The sequence below is a fragment of the Tachypleus tridentatus genome, chromosome 8, assembly GCF_004210375.1.
Source record: "Tachypleus tridentatus isolate NWPU-2018 chromosome 8, ASM421037v1, whole genome shotgun sequence".
Classification (NCBI taxonomy): Eukaryota; Metazoa; Arthropoda; class Merostomata; order Xiphosura; family Limulidae; genus Tachypleus; species Tachypleus tridentatus.
In genome coordinates this window covers 136139690-136167629 of record NC_134832.1, presented here as the reverse complement: position 1 = coordinate 136167629, position 27940 = coordinate 136139690, and the positions used below count along the sequence as shown (strand labels likewise).

General features: G+C 34.5%; 1 protein-coding gene across 2 annotated transcripts in view; it reads left to right on the top strand.

Moving 5' to 3' along the window:
• Window positions 1-27640, top strand: part of LOC143223582 (uncharacterized) — a 61619-nt gene extending 33979 nt beyond the window's left edge. For both annotated transcript variants that reach the window (XM_076451709.1, XM_076451710.1), the window contains 2 exons: window positions 5780-5835; window positions 22396-27640. In XM_076451709.1, coding sequence (XP_076307824.1) covers window positions 5780-5795 — 16 coding nt within the window. In that variant the 3' untranslated portion in view covers window positions 5796-5835; window positions 22396-27640. The remainder of the gene's footprint in view (window positions 1-5779; window positions 5836-22395) is intronic.
• The last annotated feature ends 300 nt before the right edge of the window (window positions 27641-27940 follow it).

Below are 27940 nucleotides of genomic sequence, written 5' to 3'. Positions count from 1 at the left end.
ATTTTTACACTTTCAGTACATAGACTAACAAATATATCAGGTTGTATTTTTGTTGCTAAGCAACATAAAAGCCATTGTTCAAAGCGCCTGTAAGATAAAGTTTGATTTTATAAAAGTAATAGAAAATACTTCATTATTCATAAGACTACACTACTGTATTATTTAATTATCTTTGTACTGGTATACAGAAAACATTTGTTGAAAATTAGATGATAGGTGTCGTGAAACATTTATCTTAGTTTGGTGAATATCATACAATAAGACCGATGATATATTGATCAGTGTCTTAGACGTTATACACCATAATATTCAATGTCAGTAAAATGTTCAGTTCGTGGCAGTATATAACTTATGTAATACATTATGCATTTGCATTGTAGCCATTAGTAATGTACGATACACACACACATATACATGTAATCATAATAAGGACGTGGAACAAAATGATTTGTCAGGTTTTCCTAAAACTGCTAATAATTATTGTCTCTTTTACGACCACAATTTCATATTATAATGTTAGATAGTTTTGTTTGTTTCTATCACCCTGAACTGTACTGCTTTTGGTTGTGATGATTGCCATCGCTCATCCTTAGTAACTGATAGTAAATGCTCGTCGAAGTTGTGACAGCTAAATATTTTAGGTCATACGGAAGCCTGGTTTAGAGAATATTAGTTGATACGTCACGTGGCATGTTAGTGATAAGTAAACAGCTCTTATTACTAGGTCTCATAAATACAAATGTTTATTTATTTATTACAAAGATATTGTTATACAATGAATACAGAATTTTATTATGCGAGATCAAGTAAGACATATAACAGACAGTTGTTTGTTTGTTTTTGACTCGTAATCTGAGGGTCGCGGGTTCGAATCCCGGTCGCACCAAAAATGCTCGCCCTTTCAGCCGTGGGGACGTTATAATGTGACGATCAATCCCACTATTCGTTGGTAAAAGAGTAGCCCAACAGTTGGCGGTGGGTGGTAATGACTAGCTGCCTTCCCTCTAGTCTTACGCTGTTAAATTAGGTACGGCTAGCGCAGATAGCCCTCGTGTAGCTTTGCCCGAAATTCAAACAAACAAATAACCACAACTGCAACAGATATGACATACAATTAACCACAATCATAACACACATAAGATACGGGTAACCGTAATTATAGCGCATATTAGATACAAGTCACCTAATTATAACGTATAAGATACAGTTAACCATAATTATCATACATATTAGTTATTTACGTATGGGATCAAAACATTCGTTCAGCTAAGTTAAAAATCACTCAAGTATCTACAAGTAATAAAAAATTTGCAAACATTAAGTATGATATAGAAATGTTAAAATCATATCAGTTTCCTATTTACACTTCTGGAATGGCCCCATATATCATATCATACAATGAGTTACAATAGATTATTAATCATCACTGGTCATAACCTTGACTCATTGGAGCTTAATGTTAAGAAATGTACATTAAAGAAATAACAGAAGAAAAGTTTACATTCGTTTTTCGCACTGCTATCCTTGCATAATTTTATCTTCACAAAGTGTTTTTATTACTTGTTTTTGATGTTTCATTCCTTGACTAAAGTCATGCGGCCCTGATTCTACTTGTAACAGTCATTTAATGTTCATCTTTTATTGGCTTGTAATTCCTGCTTCACCCTGTACTTAAGCGTTTTAGAGAAACACGAGGTTTCCGTGAGAAAGCTAACAAACTTGAGAGGGTAATGATAACATTGCTTACACCAGATGGTTTGTTTCTTGTTGTTTGTTCCTTATACTCAGCACTAACGTGCTTACCGATAGCCTGCTCCCAAATGCTCTTAAAACTCTTTTTATCGCACTGAAGACATTGCAAGAACTTCACAAACTTAACACTAACTCCATAACTACGTCCCGGATCTCCACTTTAGTAACACTTTCCAGTCTTCTTGGAAGCTATGGAAACTGTAAAGCACGTGATAATGGCGAAATCAGATGTTCTAATAACTCTGTAACTAAACTTTAGCAGTTATATGTAAGCATCAGAAAGTAATTGACTAAATGTGGCAGCCATTTATTTCTTAGCCCATTCCAACACACTAAGCTCTTCTGTGCTTACTTGATTACCAGTTCTTTAACAAACTCCAACATCATGAAAGAATTTCGTATCTGCTTTACAACTTTCGTTGAAAACGATCGAAATTATTAGAGGCTTAAAGAAATGTTAAAAGAATGCTAATTAAGATAGTCCTTCTATGTATCAGTGAGACACGATCAGCAGTTCCTGAAACACTTTCAACATTCAATAAAAGACATTGTAAAGACACAATTGAGTACGTTTTATCAAAACCCAAAAAAAGAAAAAAGAAACTTAATTTTCGAAGAAAAAGAATGATCTTTTCGGTTTTCTTTAAATAAGTCAAAACAAAAATTCACTTTATGGTCTACGCACATTATGTAGGGTAAATCGAATTGCTCTAAGGGAAGGAGATGAACAGTTATGGGAAGTTTGTGGAACTTGTGCCAGATGGTGCTAAAATGTGAATCTTTAACACTAAATCTCTACCTTGAAATTGCATATACATCGCATTTTCGACCTTATTTAAATAATAAAGATCTTGGTGTACGTTTGTAAGAACTCCTTCTAAGCTGCTTTTCATTTAACCCGAAATTCTATTGAAATAAGTTTTTAACCCTTTATATTCAAAATGGAACATCCATTTGCGAAAATCTTGAACCGCACCGAAGATCCACGTGTTGTTTTCGTTTTACCTTTTCTGTCGTTAACTTTTGAATCAGAATTCTTTATATCTTACTTACTCTGTAGAGTAATGTAAGAGTGAAAACGAAGAAGTTCGTTCACACTGAATTACACTGGCGCACTCCACTTTAAAACCGTACAAATCGTTTTTAAAATTGAATTTAAAATAACATGAAAATATATGCTGTAATAAACTTCTCTAGAACTTGTTATACTTGGCCTATTTGTGCTTCGAGAATGAACGCAAGCAAGTTAATATTTATATAACGTCGGAAAGAAGTGGAGAGATTACTTAATATGTTTTCTTATAATTAATTTGTCAGCGAGGTTATTAATGCTCCGTTAGAATAACAATGGATTATATTCTTCAACTATCTGCGCTAGGCATCCATAATCTAACAGCGTAAAACTAGAGGGAAGGCAACTACTCATCACCACCCCCCGCCAACGCTTGAGCTACTCTTTTTCCAACGAATAGTGGGAGTGATCATCACATTATAACGTCCCCACGGCTGTTAAGGTGAGCATGTTTGACTGTTATAAACTAAACAAAACACTGGATCGAAATGAAAGTTATTAGTGATCTGATCTATAACACATTTACGAATTAAATTACCATATTAGTTGTAGGAACTTGCAGCTCTCCTATTATCAAACACTGATTTCCAAAAATAAACAATTTCTTATAAGCAGTAAAAACTTATAAAACACAACAACAAAGCATCTAGCAGACATAATCACAGTTACCATACTTTAAGAATTACGTTGATGTTTTCAAGTGAACTGTGGTGTTATAAATATTTTGTCGATGTTGTCAAGGAAGTTACCATGTTTTAGTTACTCTACTGGTAATCTTAAAGGAACCACTGTGTTTCACCTCCTCATACTGTTTTTATTACTCCGCTGATTTTATCAAGGTAACCCATTTAATTACTCATCTGATATTGTCAAGGAAACCCCTTTAATTGCTCATCTGATATTACCAAGGAAACCCCTTTAAACCCCTTTAAAAACTCATATGATATTGTCAAGGAAACCCCTTTAATTACTCATCTGATATTGTCAAGGAAACCCCTTTAGTTACTCATCTGATATTACCAAGGAAACCCCTTTAATTACTCATCTGATATTGTTAAGGTAACCCATTTAATTACTCATCTGATATTGTCAAGGAAACTCCACTGTGTCAATTAACCCGCTGATGTTGTCAAGGGAGCTCCATTGTTTCAGTTAACTCGCTGATATTGTCAAGGAAACCCTACTATTTCAGTTAACCCACTGATATTGTTAAGGAAACCCCACTGTTTCAGTTAACCCACTGATATTGTCAAGGAAACCCCACTGTTTCAGTTAACCCGCTGATACTGTCAAGGAAACCCCACTGTTTCAGTTAACCCGCTGATATTGTCAAGGAAACCCCACTGTTTCAGTTAACCCGCTGATATTGTCAAGGAAACCCCACTGTTTCAGGTAACCCGCTGATACTGTCAAGGAAACCCCACTATTTCAATTAACCCGTTCATGTTCTGTAACTGTGCACTGTGTTTTATTTACTTCACTGAAGTTGTTGATTAAGATAGATTACTACAAATAACATACATTTTCGTACATTTAAAAAAATGTGCTAATGAATCTGGAATAACAGTTGTAAAAGAATGCTGCTAGACATACAGTAGTCCAGAGGATATAAATTTGAAAGTCCTCCATTCCAGCAACAGTTAACGTAATTTCGAGTTTGAAGCAAGTGTCTGTAATGCTGCAGTTAGTTGTTTTAAAAATCACTTAAATCACATGTAGCGACTATGTTCCATGAATAAGCTATCCGCCATCAGTAAGTAAAATTAACAAGTAAAGAGCACAAGGAAACCGAGTGTGTGTTTTTTGTTTTGTTTTTAACATAAAGATAAATTTCTCGTATCAGTACAGCTACGAATCCATTTTCAAGCTACTCCTGCGAAACGAGAAATGTTATACCCGTAAAAGAACCAATATAACCACTTTGTACTCCTGTGAGATAGGATCATTGAAATACTCGCTCCATCGTGTTTTAAGGATAAAAATAAATAAATATGTTTACACTTTAAACTCTTCAGTTACAGAATTGTCCAATCACACACTACATCTTTAGATCTATAAGAAAAGTAATTTTTCTATACTTATCTGATATTCTTAAGATTGTTTGCACTGCACTCTCGCTTCAATCATAAAGTGTTAAGATTCTATTGTCCTCGTCTTCCCGTAACACGGCGATCATTTTACGGAATTACAACGCTCAAATCCGGGTTCGATTCCCCGCGATAGACACAACAGATAACTCAAATTGGATTTGCTCCAAAACAAACAAACTGTTATTCTTTTCTATTAAAGAGGAGGGGGTTAGGAAACCTTACTGTACATCTGTAGGACAATGATAAAACAACTGTATGTCTTTATATATAATACCGGAACTGATGTAGAACCGAAAAAGCCAAAAAACAAACACGCGTAGACTTTTACAGTGTGACTGACTGTGTGTTTATATGTTTCCAAACAGTTGAGTAACATCACAGTGATTTCAGTCATTGAACATAAACATATTTAAGTAAGGTTACATGGCAAAGGTTTCTTCGATTCCTATTATATCTTGTAAACAATGAAAAACGTAAACTGAAAACAAACAGCAAAGTTTTATTCAACACTTGTTCTTATCTTTGTTTAATGGAAACTGAGTTTATTACGAAACATTTCTAGAAGAAAACCGTTTCATACTATTTTACTATGATCTGATTTTTCTAAATACACCTATTAGTGTTCGATATACTGATAACTGTTCAAGTTTAGACTCAACTGAATTAGTGAACTTGTAGGATCTGAAGATTTCCTGACGAAACTGTACAAGGGAAATATTGAGCTCATAAATATATATTTTAGAGATATATATTGTGATTTCATTTATCTAAAACTTCCCTTGATTAGTAAAGTTTCATTTATTTATTAAAGCCGCCTGGTTCATTTGTTTTATTCATATGAATAACAGTACTTATTTTCTTTTAGGGAAACAACTTTATGACTATGAGAGAGTCAACGTTTCAAGACCATTTTATATGTAGGTAGGTCTTCCTGCATGTGTGTGTGATTTAGACTAAGGTATAATTTATTATTCTCAGACGGATAACAAGGGAATTGCTACAATATATCTGCTTGTACATACTTCTAATAATCACCTTGAATATATGTAATAAATCACATGACAGAAAGACACCACTAAATTGTCGAGTTTCTCCACGTTAGATAACTTCGTTTCTACATAGGGTTAAGTTTAAATTGCCTTAAGAAAATGTTGCTTCGGAGCGAATTAATTTTCCAACGTAACCTAACGATCACAGGAACACGGCGTTAAGTATACACAGTACGTATATGTTTTTGCATATTACAATAATTTAAAAAAAAAGTATGCGTGGAATATTATGTCACTATTAACTGTTTATAATGAAATATTCAATGCAAAATAAATCCACGTGAAAATGTTGTATTTTTACCCATGAATTTTTGGCTCAAGAAATAGCAGTTACAAAAAAAAAAAAAAAAAGTTTTTTTTTTCCTCCAAACTGGTAAAAGTTCATAAATTACATGCATTACGCAAGCAAGGGAGAACTGTTAAAACTCCCACACGGAACGATACGAAACTGACTGTATCAGTTGAAATATAGCAGTGAACGTTAAAAAGAAAGAACTTACTTCCATCGAGTGTATCAATCATGGCAGTGATGATACACGTGAACAGTTTCACTGATGATAGATCTTATCTGTCTGATAATATCAGTTCGATCACTTATTGAACAGCTTGTTCTTTTAGGCTCAACTTTGACGATGAGTTACAGTGTATCCTGTTTTACAAATTACAGAAAATAAAAATGTTAAAATATAGCTTCCCTTTGGACGTAAAAAAAGAACCCTAAATGTTTTCTTTTTCTCTCCATCCCTGTAACAGGTAACAGATAAAGGTTCAGTGAAAGACTGAGCTACTTGTTTTTTTATTAATCAGAACAACGTTGTATCAATCAAATTTTTTTTACACCCTACAAGTACGCGTAGGCTGGTTGTCAACTCGTGCGTCCATTTAATGATGAAACGGATACTTTTGGTACCTGAAAACATATTCGTCGTTTATCGTTTAATATTTTTTGTCAGTCATTGTAGAGGTACGATAGAGATGATAGAAGAACCCACAACACAAGATGCCACTGAACACGATATCATGCAAGCAAATAAATAATAGCACTGAAGCTAAACTTTACTCAGGAAATTTCGATAAATGGAATACGTTGTTCATTGAGATGGAAGGACCTTGAAGTGCCGTATGGTGAAAACACAGAACAATTTAACCCTGAAATTTTGGAACACAGAAACATACACCAATCTAACTTTGGAATGTTGCAACACAGGAACATAGAACAATCTAATTTTAGAGTGTTGGAATACAGAAGCATATAGCAACCTAACTTTGGAATGTTGGAATACAGAAATATAGACCAACTTAACTTTGAAATGTTGGAATACAGAAACATAGAACAATTTAACCCTAGGATGTTGAAACACAGAAACATAGATCAATGTAACTTTGAAATGTTGGAATACAGAAACATAGAACAATTTAACCCTAGGATGTTGAAACACAGAAACATAGATCAATGTAACTTTGAAATGTTGGAATACAGAAACATAGAACAATTTAACCCTAGGATGTTGAAACACAGAAACATAGATCAATGTAACTTTGGAATGTTTGAATACAGAAACATAGACCAACTTAACTTTGGAATGTTGAAACACAGGAACATAGACCAATCTAACTTTGGAATTTTGGAACACAGAAACATGGACCAATCTAACTTTGGAATGTTGGAACACAGAAACGTAGACCAGTTTAACTCTAGAATGTTAAAACACAGAAACATTGACCAACTTAACTTTGGAATGTTGAAACACAGGAACATAGACCAATCTAACTTTGGAATTTTGGAACACAGAAACATGGACCAATCTAACTTTGGAATGTTGCAACACAGGAACATAGAACAATCTAATTTTAGAGTGTTGGAATACAGAAGCATATAGCAACCTAACTTTGGAATGTTGGAATACAGAAATATAGACCAACTTAACTTTGAAATGTTGGAATACAGAAACATAGAACAATTTAACCCTAGGATGTTGAAACACAGAAACATAGATCAATGTAACTTTGGAATGTTTGAATACAGAAACATAGACCAACTTAACTTTGGAATGTTGAAACACAGGAACATAGACCAATCTAACTTTGGAATTTTGGAACACAGAAACATGGACCAATCTAACTTTGGAATGTTGGAACACAGAAACGTAGACCAGTTTAACTCTAGAATGTTAAAACACAGAAACATTGACCAATTTAACCATGAACTGAAATATTGCAACATGGGAAATAGACCAATTTAACTCGGAAATGTTGTAAGATAGAAATATAAATATATTTGACTTTGGAAGATTATTAAATCACATGAAACATTAATCAGATTGGTCCAGTAATGTGTAATTGACAAATATAGACCTGTTTGACCCTAGAATATCGGAACACAGAAACATTGACCAATTTAACGCTAGAATTTTGTTACAAAGAAACGTACATCAATTTAACCCTGAAATACTGGACACATAAACATAGACCAGTTTGGCTCAAGAGTGGTATAGAACAAAAAATAGATTTAATTAGTAATAAACTTTCTAACACAGAGAAAAATACATTGTCATTCATAGAATATTTTAATTACTTTAAGAAATCATGTGAATTAGGAAAGTATAAACACCACAACTTGTTAATTATGTGCGATTACGACAGGTTTGCCTTTTGTGGAACGTCGTTTATCTTTCAAATATTTAACACAAGAATCGGAGTTCCTTTAAACTCTCGTATATTTCAAACCACGATACACTAATGCCCAGACTGTTGTAACACAACCAAACTATTTTTCTGTAGAATGTTTTGATTGAAGGATCATTGACTGTGAAACTTTACAATACAAGAAAAGGACCTTGTATATTAAAACATTGTAACACAATATACAACGGCAGAAAAAAATTCACCTCAGAATGCAATAACATATAGAAAAACGGAGGCCGAATTCATCCTGGCGTGATTTAGGAAAAATGAAGGTATAGTGAAAATAACTTTACATTTTAAACACTGCATTAAAACCTCTGAATGCTGAGATGTGTTCTTTTTCAATTTTATATTAATTTGAATCGTGTGGTAAACCACACGAGCTTAGGGTTCAACATAGGAAATATATTGGCTCATTTTTTACCGCCAAAATAATCCTCGGCTGGATCCTCTAATAAGAACATCGATTAGTTTGTTTGTTCTTTTTATTTCGCGCAAAGCTATTAAAGGGCTATCTGTGCTAGCCGTCCATAATTTTGTAGTGTAAGACTAGAGGGAAGGCGGCTAGTCATCACCACCCACCGCCAACTCTTGAGCTACTCTTTTACCAAAGAATAGTATGTTTGACTGTCACTTTATAACGCCCACACGGCTAAAAGGGCGAGCATGTTTGGTGTGACGGGGATTCAAACCTGCGACCCTCAGATTAGGAGTCGAGTGTCTGAACCACCTGGCCATGCCGGGCCCAACATAAATTGGAGCTGAAAACAAAGGAACTTCACGGAGAACTGAAATGTCTTATAACACACGAAAACTTTGTTGGGAAAATCAGGTTCTATTGACATTTCTTGTTATTTTAACACAAAATCAATTTCGGGAGAGAGATTGGTATAGTGATGTATTGGAAATTATTGTTGCGACTTATAAGCTATAGGTCATGAGCGGTTCTCTCATTATTTACACTCTGACGCCCTCTTTATACACAGTGTTGGCGCTGCTATTCCTAACATTAACTGTCACGTAACCAAGCTGTTGGTATCTTCTCGTGATCGGTTCTCTCATTATTTACACTCTCACGCCGTCTTTATACACAGTGTTGGCGCTGCTATTCCTAACATTAACTTCACGTAGCCAAGCTGTTGGTATCTTCTCATGAGGGGTCTGGTATCTTCTCGTGATCGGTTCTCTTATCGGTTCTCTCATTTACACTCTGACGCCCTCTTTATACACAGTGTTGGCACTGCTATTCCTAACATTAACTGTCACGTAACCAAACTGTTGGTATCTTCTCGTGATCGGTTCTCTCATTGTTTACACTCTGACGCCCTCTTTATACACAGTGTTGGCACTGCTATTCCTACCATTAACTGTCACGTAACCAAACTGTTGGTGTCTTCTTATGAGCAGTTCTCTCATTATTTACACCCTGACGCCCTCTTTATACACAGTGTTGGCACTGCTATTTCTAACATTAACTGTCACGTAACCAAACTGTTGGTGTCTTCTCATGAGGGGTTCTCTCATTATTTACACTCTCACGCCGTCTTTATACACAGTGTTGGCGCTGCTATTCCTAACATTAACTTCACGTAACCAAGCTGTTGGTATCTTCTCGTGATCGGTTCTCTCATTGTTTACACTCTGACGCCCTCTTTATACACAGTGTTGGCGCTGCTATTCTTAACATTAACTTCACGTAACCAAGCTGTTGGTATCTTCTCGTGATCGGTTCTCTCATTGTTTACACTCTGACGCCCTCTTTATACACAGTGTTGGCACTGCTATTCCTAACATTAACTGTCACGTAACCAAGCTGTTGGTATCTTCTCGTGAGCGGTTCTCTCATTATTTACACTCTCACGCCCTCTTTATACACAGTGTTGGCACTGCTATACCTAACATTAACTGTCACGTAACCAAGCTGTTGGTATCTTCTCGTGAGCGGTTCTCTCATTATTTACACTCTCACGCCCTCTTTATACACAGTGTTGGCACTGCTATTCCTAACATTAACTGTCACGTAACCAAGCTGTTGGTATCTTCTCATGAGCGGTTCTCTCATTATTTACACTCTGACGCCCTCTTTATACACAGTGTTGGCACTGCTATACCTAACATTAACTGTCACGTAACCAGGTTGTTGGTATCTTCTCGTGATCAGTTCTCTCATTATTTACACTCTCACGCCCTCTTTATACACAGTGTTGGCGCTGCTATTCCTAACATTAACTTCACGTAACCAAACTGTTGATGTCTTCTCATGATCAGTTCTCTCATTATTTACACTCTCACGCCCTCTTTATACACAGTGTTGGCGCTGCTATTCCTAACATTAACTTCACGTAACCAAACTGTTGATGTCTTCTCATGATCAGTTCTCTCATTATTTACACTCTGACGCCCTCTTTATACACAGTGTTGGCGCTGCTATTCCTAACATTAACTTCACGTAACCAAACTGTTGATGTCTTCTCATGATCAGTTCTCTCATTATTTACACTCTCACGCCCTCTTTATACACAGTGTTGGCGCTGCTATTCCTAACATTAACTTCACGTAACCAAACTGTTGATGTCTTCTCATGATCAGTTCTCTCATTATTTACACTCTGACGCCCTCTTTATACACAGTGTTGGCACTGCTATACCTAACATTAACTGTCACGTAACCAAGTTGTTGGTATCTTCTCGTGATCGGTTCTCTCATTATTTACACTCTCACGCCCTCTTTATACACAGTGTTGGCACTGCTATTCCTAACATTAACTTCACGTAACCAAGTTGTTGGTATCTTCTCGTGATCGGTTCTCTCATTATTTACACTCACGCCCTCTTTATACACAGTGTTGGCACTGCTATTCCTAACATTAACTTCACGTAACCAAGTTGTTGGTATCTTCTCGTGATCGGTTCTCTCATTATTTACACTCTCACGCCCTCTTTATACACAGTGTTGGCACTGCTATTCCTAACATTAACTGTCACGTAACCAAACTGTTGGTGTCTTCTCATGAGGGGTTCTCTCATTATTTACACTCTCACGCCCTCTTTATACACAGTGTTGGCACTGCTATTCCTAACATTAACTTCACGTAACCAAGTTGTTGGTATCTTCTCATGATCAGTTCTCTCATTATTTACACTCTCACGCCCTCTTTATACACAGTGTTGGCACTGCTATTCCTAACATTAACTTCACGTAACCAAGCTGTTGGTATCTTCTCGTGATCGGTTCTCTCATTATTTACACTCTCACGCCCTCTTTATACACAGTGTTGGCACTGCTATTCCTAACATTAACTTCACGTAACCAAACTGTTGGTATCTTCTCGTGATCGGTTCTCTCATTATTTACACTCTCACGCCCTCTTTATACACAGTGTTGGCACTGCTATTCCTAACATTAACTTCACGTAACCAAGCTGTTGGTATCTTCTCGTGAGCGGTTCTCTCATTATTTACACTCTCACGTTGCAGAGTAAACTAGGATTCATCTGTGAGAGAAAGACAAGTGGAGCTCAACAATTAAATTGTTTGTAATTGTGATGTTGAAAATCTTGTATTTTATTAGGCTTAATCGATGTGTTTACCTACGAACGTTTGACAATGATATTTGAGTGTATTCACACCAGGGTACAGCATCAAATTGTATGGTTATCTTAATTTTTTATTCCTTTCTGGTTGTTTTTTTAAATCACTTGGTTAAATATTTTGTGATTTTATTTAAAAGAAAAAATAATTAATAATCAAATTTTAAAAGGTTAAAATAATGTATACGCCATAAAACTAAAACATTTAAGTACAAAACAATAGAAAAAACAAAACTGTGAGAAAGCATTTTTTTAAATCTCGCGCAAAGCAGCACGAGGAATATTTGCTCTTGCCGTCTTTAATTTTGTAGCTTAAGACAATTAGTCATCATCTCCCATCGCCAACTCGTGGACTACTCTTTTACCGATGAATAGTGTGACAGATTGTAATTTTATAACTCTCCCATGGCTGAAAGGACGAACATGTATGGTGTGATGGGGATGTGAGCTCAGAGTAGGAGTCAAGCGACCTAACCACTTGGCCATACCGAGCCGTAGACAAAAATCATAAAACAATATCACTGATGTTTCACAACGTATATCACTAATTCGAGTGGATGCAAAGAGGACTTAAAGTTATCCAACTAATCCAAAGTAATATAAAACAGAATTATTTGATAAATATTTAAGTCATGAAGGTATTTTACTTAAAACTTTAATATTCGAGAGTATTTGACGAAATTTATAATGGTGAAATAGTTGTGTATAATATATATACCCGAAGAAGTGTTATTGAAAAATATTTAATGAGCTTTAGGATAGTGGAATTAATGGATAAAATTACTACATAAAACATAATTTGAAATGCAAATAGTTTAAATAGAAAGATATATAATGAGATTTGGAATAAATAACATAAAAACTTACTCAGGAGGGTTTGTAATAATTAGAATAAATAAAATAATTGAGAGTTTTAAAAATGTTATGAAAAAAACAGAATAATTCGTAAAGAACTTCGAAATCCCTTTCGTACTTGAATGGGTGACACTGTTGAAAAACACCCAGTTGCTGTATCATTAGAAATATTTCATTAAATAGCAGACATGTAATTACAGATATACAAAGTTGAGCAGTTAGAACCGAAAAACATCCGTACTCTGGACCTAACTGTATTAATTACCTTCACAAAATGCAGACAATATACAAAACATCAAAATGCCTACCAAATCCCTCTCGTCCAAAATATTCAGTGTTTGCAAGGGATTTTGAGCTCATGTCCAAATTTCCCTCAGTAATATAGTATCCTATTCCTCGAGTTGCTGCTTGATTTAAACAGCTTTTAAGCGTTCTCATATCCTAATATGGAGCTTCACAAATGTTACATCAAATTTAGCGAATAATACTGGTCGCTTCTTCGGGAATCCATATAACTTGGATATGTCCCTTTTGAGGTTTAAGTTCGGTCGAATCGCTTTTGGGGAGATTAGTTATTTTTTGTTAAATCATAAAGTAACGCAACCAAAGCAAACTGAGACGAAGAGCAAAGAATTTTTTTGTGATGAAATAATAAATTAATCCAAACAAACAAGTTAAACTGAAGTCAAAACTTTTATTGTGACGTCGGAAAAAAGTAATATTTATAACATAATATCAAACGAATCTAAACCTGACAGTCTCAAACCCTCGGGTTGCATAATTTGCCCTAAAAACACGAACCAAGGATGTCTTTGTAAGTGATAGTATATACCTGTTATCAAACCATTATTTATCTGTTCTAACTACTTTATTTGGTCCTGAAACCCTTGTTACTAAACACTTTACAAAAGTACACTGAATGCATCATCTCGACTCAAAAATGAAACCTATACTTTGATAAACAACACAATATCGTTTCGTCAGACATAGCAGCACCCAATCCGTCTATTTGTAGAGAGGAAAGTATTGAAGCAGTAGAAAGTTCTTCTTCTGACCATAAAGACAAATTTATGGATATACAACTTACTGTCGATACCTCTTCTTCCTTAGACTCTCCCCCAGTGGCTCAGCGGTATGTCTGCGGACTTACAACGCTAAAAACCGGGTTTTGATACCCGTAGTGGGCAGGGCACAGATAGCCCATCGTGTAGCTTTGTGCTTAATTCAAAACAACAACAACAGTTAATTTTATCCCCATCGCACCAAACATGTTCGCCCTCCCAGCCGTAGGGGCGTTATAATGTTACGGTCAATCCCACTATTCGTTGGTAAAAGAGTAGCCTAAGAGTTGGCTGTGGGTGGTGATGACTAGCTGCGCCTTCCCTCTAGTCTTACACTGCTAAATTAGGGACGGCTAGTACAGATAGCCCTTGTGTAGTTTTGCGCGAATTACAAAAACAAACAAGCAAACAAACCTTCACGCTAACATTGAATCACGATCGGTCTCTGACAGGAATAATGCTTATGTTTTATGTTCAGCCGATGAAGCTGTAGATATAAATGCTGGGTTAATTCGTTATTTGTCTCTTCAAATCACGTGGTCGTTGTCGTACTGATTATTACGTCTGCGATTCTTCACTTAGCACTCTGCAAGTAAAACAATGATAAAATTAGGGTATAGTGGCTCAACTTCTAAAGAAACTAACTTATAAAAACATAAGTAGATGTAATTAGTGGGTATATAACGAATATAGAGATGAAGATACAGACAAAACTGAGGTCACGTAGAATAAATTTTCTCAAAAACCTACAGGCACAGAATCGTACTGCGTAATAAAATTTATTTTTTTTTTAGGGGTGAGGGACGTACGAGACCTAGTCCCTATCATGCTGGACTACGAATACAAGTGTCTGATAATGCAAGTAGCGCCCTCATGCCTTAAAAGCGGCCTTCGCACGATGGATGTGTGAATTATAAAAGTGACTATCAAATGCGAGTTGGCGGCGGGCATTGTTGACTAGCCGCCTTCTTTCTAGCTCAAAATTAGGGATATTTAATGTAAGAGCCTATGGCAAGAATCCGAATCCATCACACAATGTCTGTTTTTCTTTTATAGAAACAGTCTGATAACACACGATAACACCACTCATATTTCAGTCAGTTACAAATACATTTGTTGTTACATATTAATCACGTTTGTTTCCATACTAATCACGTTTGTTTTCTTGCTCGACCTAACCTTCACATATTTAATATTCATAATGTGGTTATAGTATTGGAGTAAATATTTTACAGTATACATATCGAACCGTTTTCATCCTTATTTGTAACGAACGTGACTGTCTCGTTTATCAGAAGCCATCAACAGGAAAATATTTACTAAGTCCAGCTAAGCTAACCTTTCTGTTAAGACTTTCATAATCGATTGCAGCTTAGATGAAAGCTGCCTGCCAATTCACAGGCGAATTTGTTTGCCCAACACAGAAACACTCGTGGGGGAAGGTAAAGCTAGCATAAGTGGTCAGATTTTTTTTTTCTTTTGTACGCAAAGAGAAATTCCCAGCAATTAAAGGAAGACCACTTAACAGTTCTCTAGTGTAATATTTGTTCGTCATATAAATGAAAAGCTTCGATCACTCAATTCATAAGGGATTACTTACTATTCACCAGGGGTGCCTATCTCATCATATTAGTCGATACGATACCTATCTAGATACAAATGTTTTACCAACGAATTGCTACAAAGTTTGACAGTCTTATTTGTAATTTATTATCTATATTACTAACACTGTCTTATTTAAGTACTTCACACTGTACAATGAATTTTCAAATTACAGGTTTGATAAACTAAATGGCAGCTGACAAGAGATGTAAAATAAAAAATAAAGTTAACATGTGTCTATTTTCTCATTTGTTGTGTTACTTTACATGTAATGCTTTTAATAAAATAAACGAAGACAACATGTGTTATTCAATACTCATTTTAAATCATTACCTTTTAGCAATAATACTTTATTAGATATCCTGAAGGCCCGGCACGGCCAAGCGTGTTAGGGTGTGCGACTCGTAATTTGAGGGTCGCGGGTTTGCATCCCCGTCGCGCCAAACATGCTCGCCCTTTCAGCCGTGGGGGCGTTATAATGGTACGGTCAATCCCACTATTCGTTGGTAAAAGAGTAGCCCAAGAGTTGGCGGTGGGTGGTGATGATTAGCTCTGCCTTCCTTCTAGTCTTACACTGCTAAATTAGGGACGGCTAGCACAGATAGCCCTCGAGTAGCTTTGTGCGAAATTCCAAAACAAATATCCTTATTTTCCTGTATAAAACACTTATAATGTTTACTGACGGCTTGAAGGTACATAAACCGTATTTTATAGAATTATGTATCGATACAGTCGTGTCACTGCTTTACGATACGACACTCGTACCGTATCGCTGTATCTCCAGACCTTTATTAACCTCCTTCAGAGGTTAGTGTAGAAATGAAACATTTCAACCAGTTGGATCACTACTAGGCCTAATTTGACCAAAGATCGAATTTTAAAGAAAAGGGAATATTTACCACAACTTGTGGGTTTTCTTTTTATCGGATCAAACTTGACCAAAGGCTGCAGTGTAAAAAAGGCGTTCGACAACCAATGTGGTAATACATATTGTATTTAATATGGCCGACCTCTGAAATTTAGTAAAAATAATCCCTTAACAACTGGTCTTTATGAAGTTTAGTTTATCCAGAGGCCTCAATTTAGACAAAGAGAAGCGTTTTACATTGTTAAGTTTCTAACTATAGACATTTATACTATTCTTACATTTCGATATTTATATTATTTCTTATTTCTAGCTATCGATGTTTATATTATTGTCACATTTCTAACTATCCACACTAACACTATTGTTACATTTCTAACTATCGATATTTATAATATTGTCAAATCTATAACTATCGACACTTAAACTATTGTTACATTTCTAGCTATCTATTTTTATATTATTGTTACATTTCTAACTATCGATATTTATATTATTGTCACATTTCTAACTATCGACACTTACACTATTGTTACATTTCTAACTATCGATATTTATATAGTCACATTTCTAACTATCGACACTTACACTATTGTTACATTTCTAACTATCGATATTTATATTATTGTCACATTTCTAACTATCGACACTTACACTATTGTTACATTTCTAACTATCGATATTTATATTATTGTCACATTTCTAGTTATCGACACTTACACTATTGTTACATTTCTAACTATCGATATTTATATTATTGTCACATTTCTAACTATCGACACTTACACTATTGTTACATTTCTAACTATCGATATTTATAATATTGTCACATTTCTAACTATCGATATTTATATTATTGTCACATTTCTAGCTATCGATATTTATATTATTGTCACATTTCTAACTATCGACATTTACACTATTGTTACATTTCTAGCTCTCGATATTTATATTATTGTCACATTTCTAGCTATCGATATTTATATTATTGTCACATTTCTAACTATCGACACTTACACTATTGTTACATTTCTAGCTCTCGATATTTATATTATTGTCACATTTCTAGTTATCGATATTTATATTATTCTCACATTTCTAGCTCTTGATATTTATATTATTCTCACATTTCTAGCTCTCGATATTTATACTATTGTTACATTTCTAACTATCGATATTAATATTATTGTCACATTTCTAAATATCGACACTTACACTATTGTCACATTTCTAACTATCGACACTTACACTATTGTTACATTTCTAGCTATCGATATTTTATCTATTTCACATTTCTAACTATAGACATTGTTTATACATTTAAGTTTTTAATAGCAAGTTGCATTTCTTCTAAAACAGTATAGAAACTATAAACAGGAATGCATAGTAAGACACGATTTAAAACATGAGTTTACTTTAGTCTACCTTTTACTATAGATTTCTTATGCTAGTTTGTTTGTTGTTGTTTTTTCACCTCTGCGTAACAAACTAATCTCTATAGTATTCTAAATACAATTTCAAACATATAGTACTTCCCGATATTTTGTTTTTATTCATACTTCATTTTTTCATTTCACATCATATATTTAAGTAAATTCTTAATTATGGTAATACATTTATTTCGTTTTGTCTATAGATGTAAGCTCGTATCTGATACTTAAATATGCATATATTGTTCTATTATGTATCTTTATCTTTTAATTTTTAGAACATAGCCACCTAGTTTATCTTATTCATTTTATTACTGGATTATTTTTTATTTAGATACATTGAAGTTCACCAAATGCATATTTTTCCTTTTAATAATTGAGCGACATATATTTTGTTCTCTAACGTGTTTTATGTCCTGGAAACGAGTTAAATAAATACAGTTGGAACATAACAGTGGTTTTAAAAGCTTATTTTTGTTTTATAGATAGAATGCTTTGAAATATTTCGAAATTCTTCATTGTCTTACATGTCAACATCATCTATCTTACTGCTCTGAGATTCATATAACCTCTCTTTCTGCAACATATGAATCGCTTTACGTCTGTTTTTTTTTTTTTTTCATTCAAATCTATACCACATAAAGCAGATGCTTCCACCAGCTGTTCCCGAGGCTTCTTTAGAATTCGTAGACATAGGACTTCCATTGTACCGTTTCATCACTTTTGTCTACTTGGTTCTTTAAATCATATTACCACTTTATTTAGAAGGGCGTGTGTGTTTATTTACAATAAAGCCACATTTGGCTATCTGCTGTTTCTACTTACGGGAATCGAACTCCTGACCTCAGTAATATAAATTTGTAGACTTACCACACAAGGCTGCGTTGACAATACAGTTATCTAATTTCATTTCGTTACATTTGTTGTAAAAAATGGGTGTTTTTAGTTGAGGTATCGCTAGGTACTTGAAAGATTCAGGACTCACACCCACCATAGATACGGAGATTTTTGGCATTTCAATATCACATCGATCATGGTTTTCTATTCTTATTTTACAAGACTATCAACTGTGAATTTGTGGCACTCTCAAGTACAGTGAGGACCTACCTCGTGCGTCAGTGACAAGTGACCCTTTCAACTCTTGGAATATTTTCTTGTATTACAACCCTTCTATTCTATCGTCCCCCACTGGTACAACGTTAAGTCTTCGGATTTACAACGTTAAAGTAAGGGGTTCGATTCCCCTCGGTGGACTCAGCAGACAGCCAGATGTGGCTTTGCTATAAGAAAACACACACACAGACATTCTATTTTATCCCAGAGAACAGTGCTTTTAGCCACCGGTCCAGAGATTCCGTGGAATAAAGGCAGACAAAATGTGCATGTGTGAATAATAATAGTTTTTCGTTGTATTTGTATTTTAGCGGTTCGCGCCAGTTTAGGGAGACAGCAACCCAGTTCCTGATATCGAAAAAATGGAGGAACGCTGCCACAGAATCACAATCAAACTTGGAAGCTGATGTCCCTATTATTATTATTTGATGACAACTTTCTTTGGATATTAACATTTAAATATATATAGAACTGAGTGACGAGATGTGATTGAATCTTACGTCGGAAGAGATTTAGAGTTATGCACGAAAATCCTTGCTACGTTTGTTGTAGGTTCACTAATAGTGGTACAGCTTCCATATTTATTTTCAGGACGATTTATTTAGGCATTAGTGATACCTCGGCCAGTCAATATCTTAAGGTCCTCATTTCACATTGTTCGTCCCTTAGTGTGATCTGAGGCCTTATATGCACTTTCATCTATATTGCATTCATTTAACATGATCTTTAAGCATATATTTGTAGAGTCTTTGCGGTTTCTAGTGTTGTCTTTTATCCATTTTCGGATGACCTTTTTCAGAGTTTGTTGGTCGTTTACGCGAACCAAATGTTGTACCGCCATCTGCATCCACACACACGCACAAAGACTTAAATTATGTAGTTCCTATAATGGAAATCACAGAATGACCAGATTTTTTTATGCACAATCAAAATTAGGTGTTTAACATTTCGAAAGAGAGAGGGATTGAACACAAGTATCTTAGATGTTCTGTTTACTTTTGTTCTCCACTTTTAGTCATTTTCAGCTATTCGAAACAATTAAAGAAAACTTATCTTATTAAAGGTTTTCACACGTTTTTCTAACACATCTAATATCTGAAATTCCACGTGAATTGTTTGTTTAGTCTTTTAATTTCGCGCAAAGATACACGAGGGCTATCTGCGCTAGCCTTCCCTAATTTAGCAGTGTAAGACTAGAGGGAAGGCAGCTAATCATTACCACCCACCATTAATTCTTGGGCTACTGTCCAACGAATACTGGGATTGACCGTAACATTATAGCGCTCCCACGGCTGAAAGGGCGAACATGTTTGGTGTGACAGGGATTCGAACTAGCGGCCCTTAGTTTACAAATCGAGTGCCTTAACCACCTGACCATGCCGGGGCCTGTGAAAATAGAATATGCAGTATAGTATCATATGATATTAAAAGACACGTCTCAAAATGAATGAAACGAATACAAGGTCCTCAAGATATATTTAAAATGACCTATTTTATCCGATTTCTCAGTTTCCAATGAAAGTCGACTTCACACCAACCGAAAAAATAAGTTAAAATATCTGGAGAATCTCGATTGACGTTTAAAACTGTTAAATATTCAACAGAAATCAACCTACGTATCTATGCTAAGTTTTTCTCTTCTGGCAGTTTAAGCCCGATCTGTCATTTCAACTGGAAGGTTTTTTATATCATCTTGCTCGACTGTGAGAACTTCTTCACCTGTTTCATAGAAAAACGTTCCATAGCAACTAGAATCCAGTAATAACGATAATATTAACGTTTTTCTTGCCTAGATTTCAGTGTCCATCAAATATCAAATTCGATTTTGTAAGACTTCTTTCCTACACACATTAGAATACCTGAAACATAAGAATAAGTACCTTTGACGCTTAAAAAGTTCCCAATTTTAAATCTGTTATTTTTATCTTAAGATTCTTAGCATTTGACGTATATCTGTAAATATTAACATGTTCTCCAGTTTGGGTCATGATAAAGAAAAACAAATCGTCCAAGATAAAGAATAAAAAATTTCAAAAGCGTAATACGATCTTAGCTGTTCAACATCCCCTCACAAAAAAAAAAAAAAGAGAACAGAAAATATCCAAGAGCACTTCTCAAACTGAGTTTGCCTTTACTCAGTTTACAAACTTCATCGCTAGGGCACATAAAAGGTACAAAAGAGTATTCTAAACAAAATATTAATTTTTGTCTTTAGTTATGAAGATTAAACTCGCCTCTAAAGACTTAACAATTTTCATAAATTACCCACAGGCCTACAGTGAACTATATAAAGACTTTGAACATTCGTGACTAATTTCATAAACAGTATAAAACTTCTATAGCAGTTGTATTTACAAGTAGACTTTATAAACATAAAATATATTTTATTGTAGACGTACGTCAGTCTTACAAGTTTCTCTTAGATTGTTTTTGAGTCCTGAATATTTATAATATCCTCCATTTATATGAGGCTTAGAAACCAGTTGAGATTGAAAATTTGATATAATCAAACAGAAGAAACCTTATAACCAGGACCTCTTATTTAGTTTAATGAAAGTACAAAATCACAAGTACCTTATACAACGCATATAATCACATTGGTTAAAGTTAATTTGTAGGTATTCTTCCCGTTTTTCAACAAATAATTAAATGTTTAGTACATCCTACTGTGAACTTGTGGTTTAATAAGTACCTGATCAATTTTCTGTTATAAGTTACTACGATACAATACAGAAGTTAAAACATTGTACTTAATTAGAAAGCTTCACATATGTGTTAAGTACACTATTTTTTATCAACGTAAATAACATAAATTTACCAATAGGAACTGTTTACTTAAAATATCAAAGACTTTCGGAAAGCTGGAAAAATGTTCTTTTTTTTTTCATCTTCTAAATTTAAATCAAGTGTCGAATAACTAGGCTTAACTTAAGGCTGGGTAAAATAATTCTTTATGTGTTAAACATTTCCTAATACTTTATTGATGCTGTATTTTCCTGTTTAGAAGAAGAAGATATTTTGGTTAGAGCGTTTGTAGTTATTAAAGCGAAAAATATTTAATATTATAACAAAACTGTTTTTCAAATATTTCCACATTGTGTGTAATATAGACGCTACTACAAAACCGTATTTCATATATTTGATATACCTATCTCATGTGGTATTAATGGAGTTAAGAAGAGTTTTAGTGTATTTCAAAGCCTAATAAGTTTTCTTTTATATTTTTATTTAGATTCCAGCTGACACAGCTCATCAACTACAAATTCCTTATCAATTTCAATTCCGGCACAACTTACGTTTCAGTTTTATTTTGCACTCGATGTAATTTCAAAATATGGCCACTAGGAGAATTGTTACTTCTGGCTTATTTTAAGCTTCACTTTCGTCTTATATTCAGTATATTTTACGCATGCGTCCAGAATGTGATCGTCCAATGAAAGAGCAGGATAATTCACTTTTCTATCGTCAGCACTGTTATCTCCATTTTCATTTCCACTCATTCTTACTTTAAGATAAGTCAATTGGGGACCCTAAAATAAACCAACTAGAGAATAAAGCACTACGGAAACCCAATACAAATACAAACAGTCTTGTACCAGTCTTGATTCTGCTTCGGATTAAGTCTAAAAAGTATGTTTTTACTCAAAATAACGATTAACGATATTTATATATGTGTATATTTTTGAATTTACAACATATTTCGGAATGCGTCCTTTTTAAAAAGTATGTTTTTTTGTTTTGTTAGCCTGTTACCAAGAGAGGATCATTGTTTTGCAAAAAAGTATCATAAGTATAGGGTTTAAAATGACATTATTAATATTGTCACATTCTATTATAATAGTGTTATATTCCAAAAACAGTTTTATAATTTTCCAATTAAAACTTACAATCTTAAAATATATATTTAGATAGTTCTTTATTAATAATAACTCCTGATTTATCAGGTTATTGTTAACGATTCATTTTTTACTTTTTGGCTTATGATCATAATGCACTTTTTCGATGTAAAATATAGACCTGTTAGTAAATAACAGATATAGTGTAATTATAAAGAAATCCCATTTTTAAACACCGTTACGTCTTAAAAAGTTATATTCCTAGGAATATAAAACTTTGCTGGAGGAACGCTAAGAATCATAAGTCTAAACGACGTTCGTAGCTAACGTCTGGCTCTACAAAACATAAAAGTATATAAATGTGGTTTTACCGAGTACCCTGGATCGTTCTCATAAAAAAAAAAGTTGTAAAAGGTCAAAAGGTTGTCAGTGTTATTTACTGATCTTAAAACTTTTACCCACGTGACGAAATGCAGTATAAAAATATGGGATGTTCCCAAAGCAAATTATCCTGTATTCCTAAATCAGTTTTCATGCAGTCTACTCTCGCTTTTAATTCTCCTTGAAGACTACGCGATAAATTATTCAACAAAAATGCGTGTCAGTAGGTAAGTCATTGCGAAGATCAAGGATATACTGTGACAGATTTTTAAACGTATGTCATGTCCAAGATGTCTCGAATAAAAAACTGTTGTTCTCGACTGGCAGAGTTTCACAAAACGTCTGTCGTCAAATTAGTAATTTTATTACAACAGTACTTCTTTAGATATAGGTTGTATTGAAAAATAAGTTTAACTCGGGCACCGAAATTTTAGGCCTAAAGTTAATTAAGCCTTTATTAAGTAAGGCCTATATTGCATAAAAAAGATGAACTAACTTGTATGTATTTTTTGCTTTAATTGACTAAACTTTACCTTACTTAATACTATCACTAAACAAACGTAGTGTTATTCTACAACTTAACGTAAGATCTTTTTCGAAAGTTTGGTAAGCGTTTAATATTTGTTGTACAAAATGCCTGTTAAAGCATATTTTCATCCGGTGAAATGAAGTGCGCGCGCATTTTCATTACAGACGAAATCTGAGTATTATCATGATAAATTTTCCTTTGTACCATAAAATGTATAAATTTAATGCCGGAGGTATAGTGTTTGAGATAAAAGAACTGTGAATGCAAGGCTCTTTTTGTTTGTGTGTGTTTGTTTTTAAAAAATAATCTTTGGTTCTTTGTTGTTAAGCATAAAGTTCCACAAAGGGCTATCTGTGCACTGCCCACCACGAGTATCGAAAACCAGTTTCTGTCGTGGCAAGTCCGGAGACATACTGCTGTGCCACTGGGGAGTTTTTATAATTACTTGACATTTCTAATTACACCATAGCATCATACTACTAACAGTAATGTTGATTGTATTTTAAACGTAATAAAGTGTGAAACTGAGATCAAATGAACTAAAACTGATGAAACAAGAACATTCTTTAGGACTAATATGTGTAGTAAGACATGCTGATCTTAATACAATCCTCTCAACTTGTCCGTTGCTGATTTCAAACTAGAAGAAGATGAAAAACGACTATTCAAAAATCTTTCTTTAGTGCAAAAAATAATCACATATATTGATTTTGTATCGCAAAGCTACATAATGGACTATCTGCTCTCTGTCCACCACGGGGAATCGATCTCCGCATCTCAGTACTGGGCGAATAAAAGAAATGGCAGATTTGTAAACGCTTTTTATGTATCTGTCCTTTGAAATCAGTTGTGGAATAATCAAAAGTACTGTGTTAAAATCATCCACGATAAATAATAACAAAATATTACATTATTAAAAAAAAACAATAAAAACACGCATGTATTATTGAAGTACGCTTTCAAAAATTAAAACGCACATGTATTTTTACACGAACAACGGCATACGATGCATTTTTAACAAAACGTGAACAGTCACTTTAAACACGTTTTAGCGTCGCAATCCTTTAACATGACGAACAATAATACCCTTTAAATAAAAGTTAACAAAAACGTACAACATGCTTTAGCACTGCAACCTTCTAATGTGACGTGCAATAAACTTTTAATAAGAGTTAACAACGACCTAAACATGCTTTATCACTGCAACATTTTAATGTGACACACAAACACAAACACTTTTAGTAAAATTTAACAACGATCCACAACATGCTTTAGCACTGCGAAGTAGTTTTGAAGGTAAAATATAATACCATTTCGATACTGATTCACAGTATCATCATACTTTAATAGAACTCTTGCTTGAATGATACTGGAAAAACTTTTGTATTACGCGATGTATAACCCCAACTTTGCGAAATGTTTATCCTGTGTTCATGTAAACTTGCAATAGGGGTCACGATATTCCAGTTTCGCCCTAGTTTCCTATCTGGGAGAACTTTATTTTTTCCATTCTCAGGCTGCAGATATTATGTCATACGCGGAACTAATGCATTGGCGCCATGGGTAATCGGCTAGTACCTATGAATTATACTCTAGTTGTTATTGTGTTTTAAGCATGTCTTTGATTTAGTAATCTTGAGAAAAGAAACAAAGACGACTGTATGTTTCATATAAACTACATTTATTAACAACGGTGGTTTCGCCGGTGATACCTTTGTTTTTCCTCAATTCTGTAATAATAGAGTTTCACCAAATACCGATGGTTTCATGTGTGTGTGTTTTATAGCAAAGCCACTTCAGGCTATCTGCTGTGTCCACCGAGGGGAATCGAATCCCTGATTTTAGCGTTGTAAATCCGTAGACTTACCGTTGTCCCAGCGGGAGACCCGGCGGTTTCATCTATCAATTATGCATTCATTTTCATCGTAAGAGATGCCAGCTTAACTTACCAACAACACTAAGTTCTGAAACGGCAGTTTGTGGAATAATAGAGTTATTTTTGTACAGCGTTTCGTCTCTAATACTGAGACATTTACAGCACTCGTTACCTTAAATGTTATACGCGATCACGTCTCTCTGTTAGAGACAAAACGCTGTACAGAAATAAATTAATTATTCCATAAATTGCCGTTTCAGAACTTCGTGTTACACAGTAAAGGAACCAATACAGGACTTTGCGTATCTAACATTAGTTTTATGTGTATATCATGTGAACATCCCTTAGTGAATAGTGGCGCGATAAGAACTTGTGTGTCCAGACTTTCTTGTAGTGAGTAGTACCGTCTACCAAGAACAGAATTTATCAATCTATGGTGTGCCAAACATCAAATAAAAAATCCAACATCGCATTCGGCTACTACTTACTGTTTCGCATGCTCCTTAGATTCTCTCTCTAAATGAGTTCGGAAACTTTTAGGAGCAGAATCTTCTATTTTCCAACAGCTAAGTTTGAACATCTATAAATAACTAATGTCTGTTCTACCCACATATCTGAGTGAAATAACAAAACAGATAGACCTAGGTATTTGAGCATAGTTACATAAAAGTGCTAAAATAATACAAGGTGGAGCGAACAATAAACATTCTTATGTAATATACCAAAAACTGTACATATATATACAAAGTTCACAAATACCATTATATGGCAACAAATGAGCCAAAACTGAATTACGATGAGTGAAAAGAGAGAAAGACTGGTGGTAATTACGACTCAGATAAGGGTAGTTTGCAAAATATAGAAGACATAATCAAAGAACTTTCCCAAAATAGTACGTCCGAAAATAATCTGATATCCAAAAGAAGAATGTTGAGTTTCCAGTCTTTGAAACTAGGTTAAGTAATGTTTTGTTTGTTTGTTTTTGAATTTCGCACAAAGCTACTCGAGGGCTATCTGTGCTAGCCGTCCCTAATTTAGCAGTGTGAGACAAGAGGGAAGGCAGCTAGTCATCACCACCCACCGCCAACTCTTGGGCTACTCTTTTACCAACGAATAGTGGGATTATAACGCCCCCACGGCTGAAAGGACAAGCATGTTTGGCGCGACCGGGATGCGAACCCGCGACCCTCAGATTACGAGTCGCACGCCTTAACACGCTTGGCCATGCCGGGCCAGTTTAAGTAGTGATCTAACATCAGAGGAGATGCTCCAGTTATATGCAATTCCCGAAAATTCTTGATGACGAGAAACCAGAGTAAGAATTGGAGATGACCAAGGAAAGTCGAAAAGTTGTTCTCTCCTTATCAACAAAAGTGTTAATACCCATGCCAGCTGTTCGGAGATACAGTTTCCGAAAAGTTTTGAATATATATTTTAAATTTAATCTGTTTTCATCAGAACGTTTAGATAAAACATACGTTTTACTTGGTGTTGTTTTTCATACTCAAAACAAAAAATATTTCTGAAATTAAGGCACGAAAACAGACCGTGACCTCACATAAACGTTTTTCCCGCTTCTATTTGAGTACTGTGTTTGGCTACTAAACGTTTTAGGTTGTAACCTGAGCTTAAGAAGATATGAAGACGTAAATCAGTTATCCTCTCGATGAATATAAAACATATTACTATTATAATAACCCTGCATAGTGTTTAGCTTTGATAAATCAATATTTTTATATTAGAAATCTAGTCTTATGAACCTACTCTGTATGTGCATTGGATAATGATCACCAACTTTATTCGACACTAGCTGCTTATCTTCCTATTGTATACGTTTATTACAAGAAGTGGAAATTACATGAATCTATATGTTAAAAGTGATGTAAATAAATCATTTACGTCAGCTGTATCTTTTATCTCTCTTCTTTTTTATTCACACGCACTACTTTATGTTTTTCGTGATATATGTTAACTTACGCAAACAATTTTTGAACCAATTATTTACTGACTAGTTATAAAGTACTTAGGAAATTGTTCAGCTAAAGTTTGACAAATTAGAGCTTCTTATGTCGAGCAAGAGCTGTTAATTAAATCAGCAATGGAAAGTAGACGAACCATGTATGTGCATCTGGTGGAAAATCTGTTTTCTGTTAAA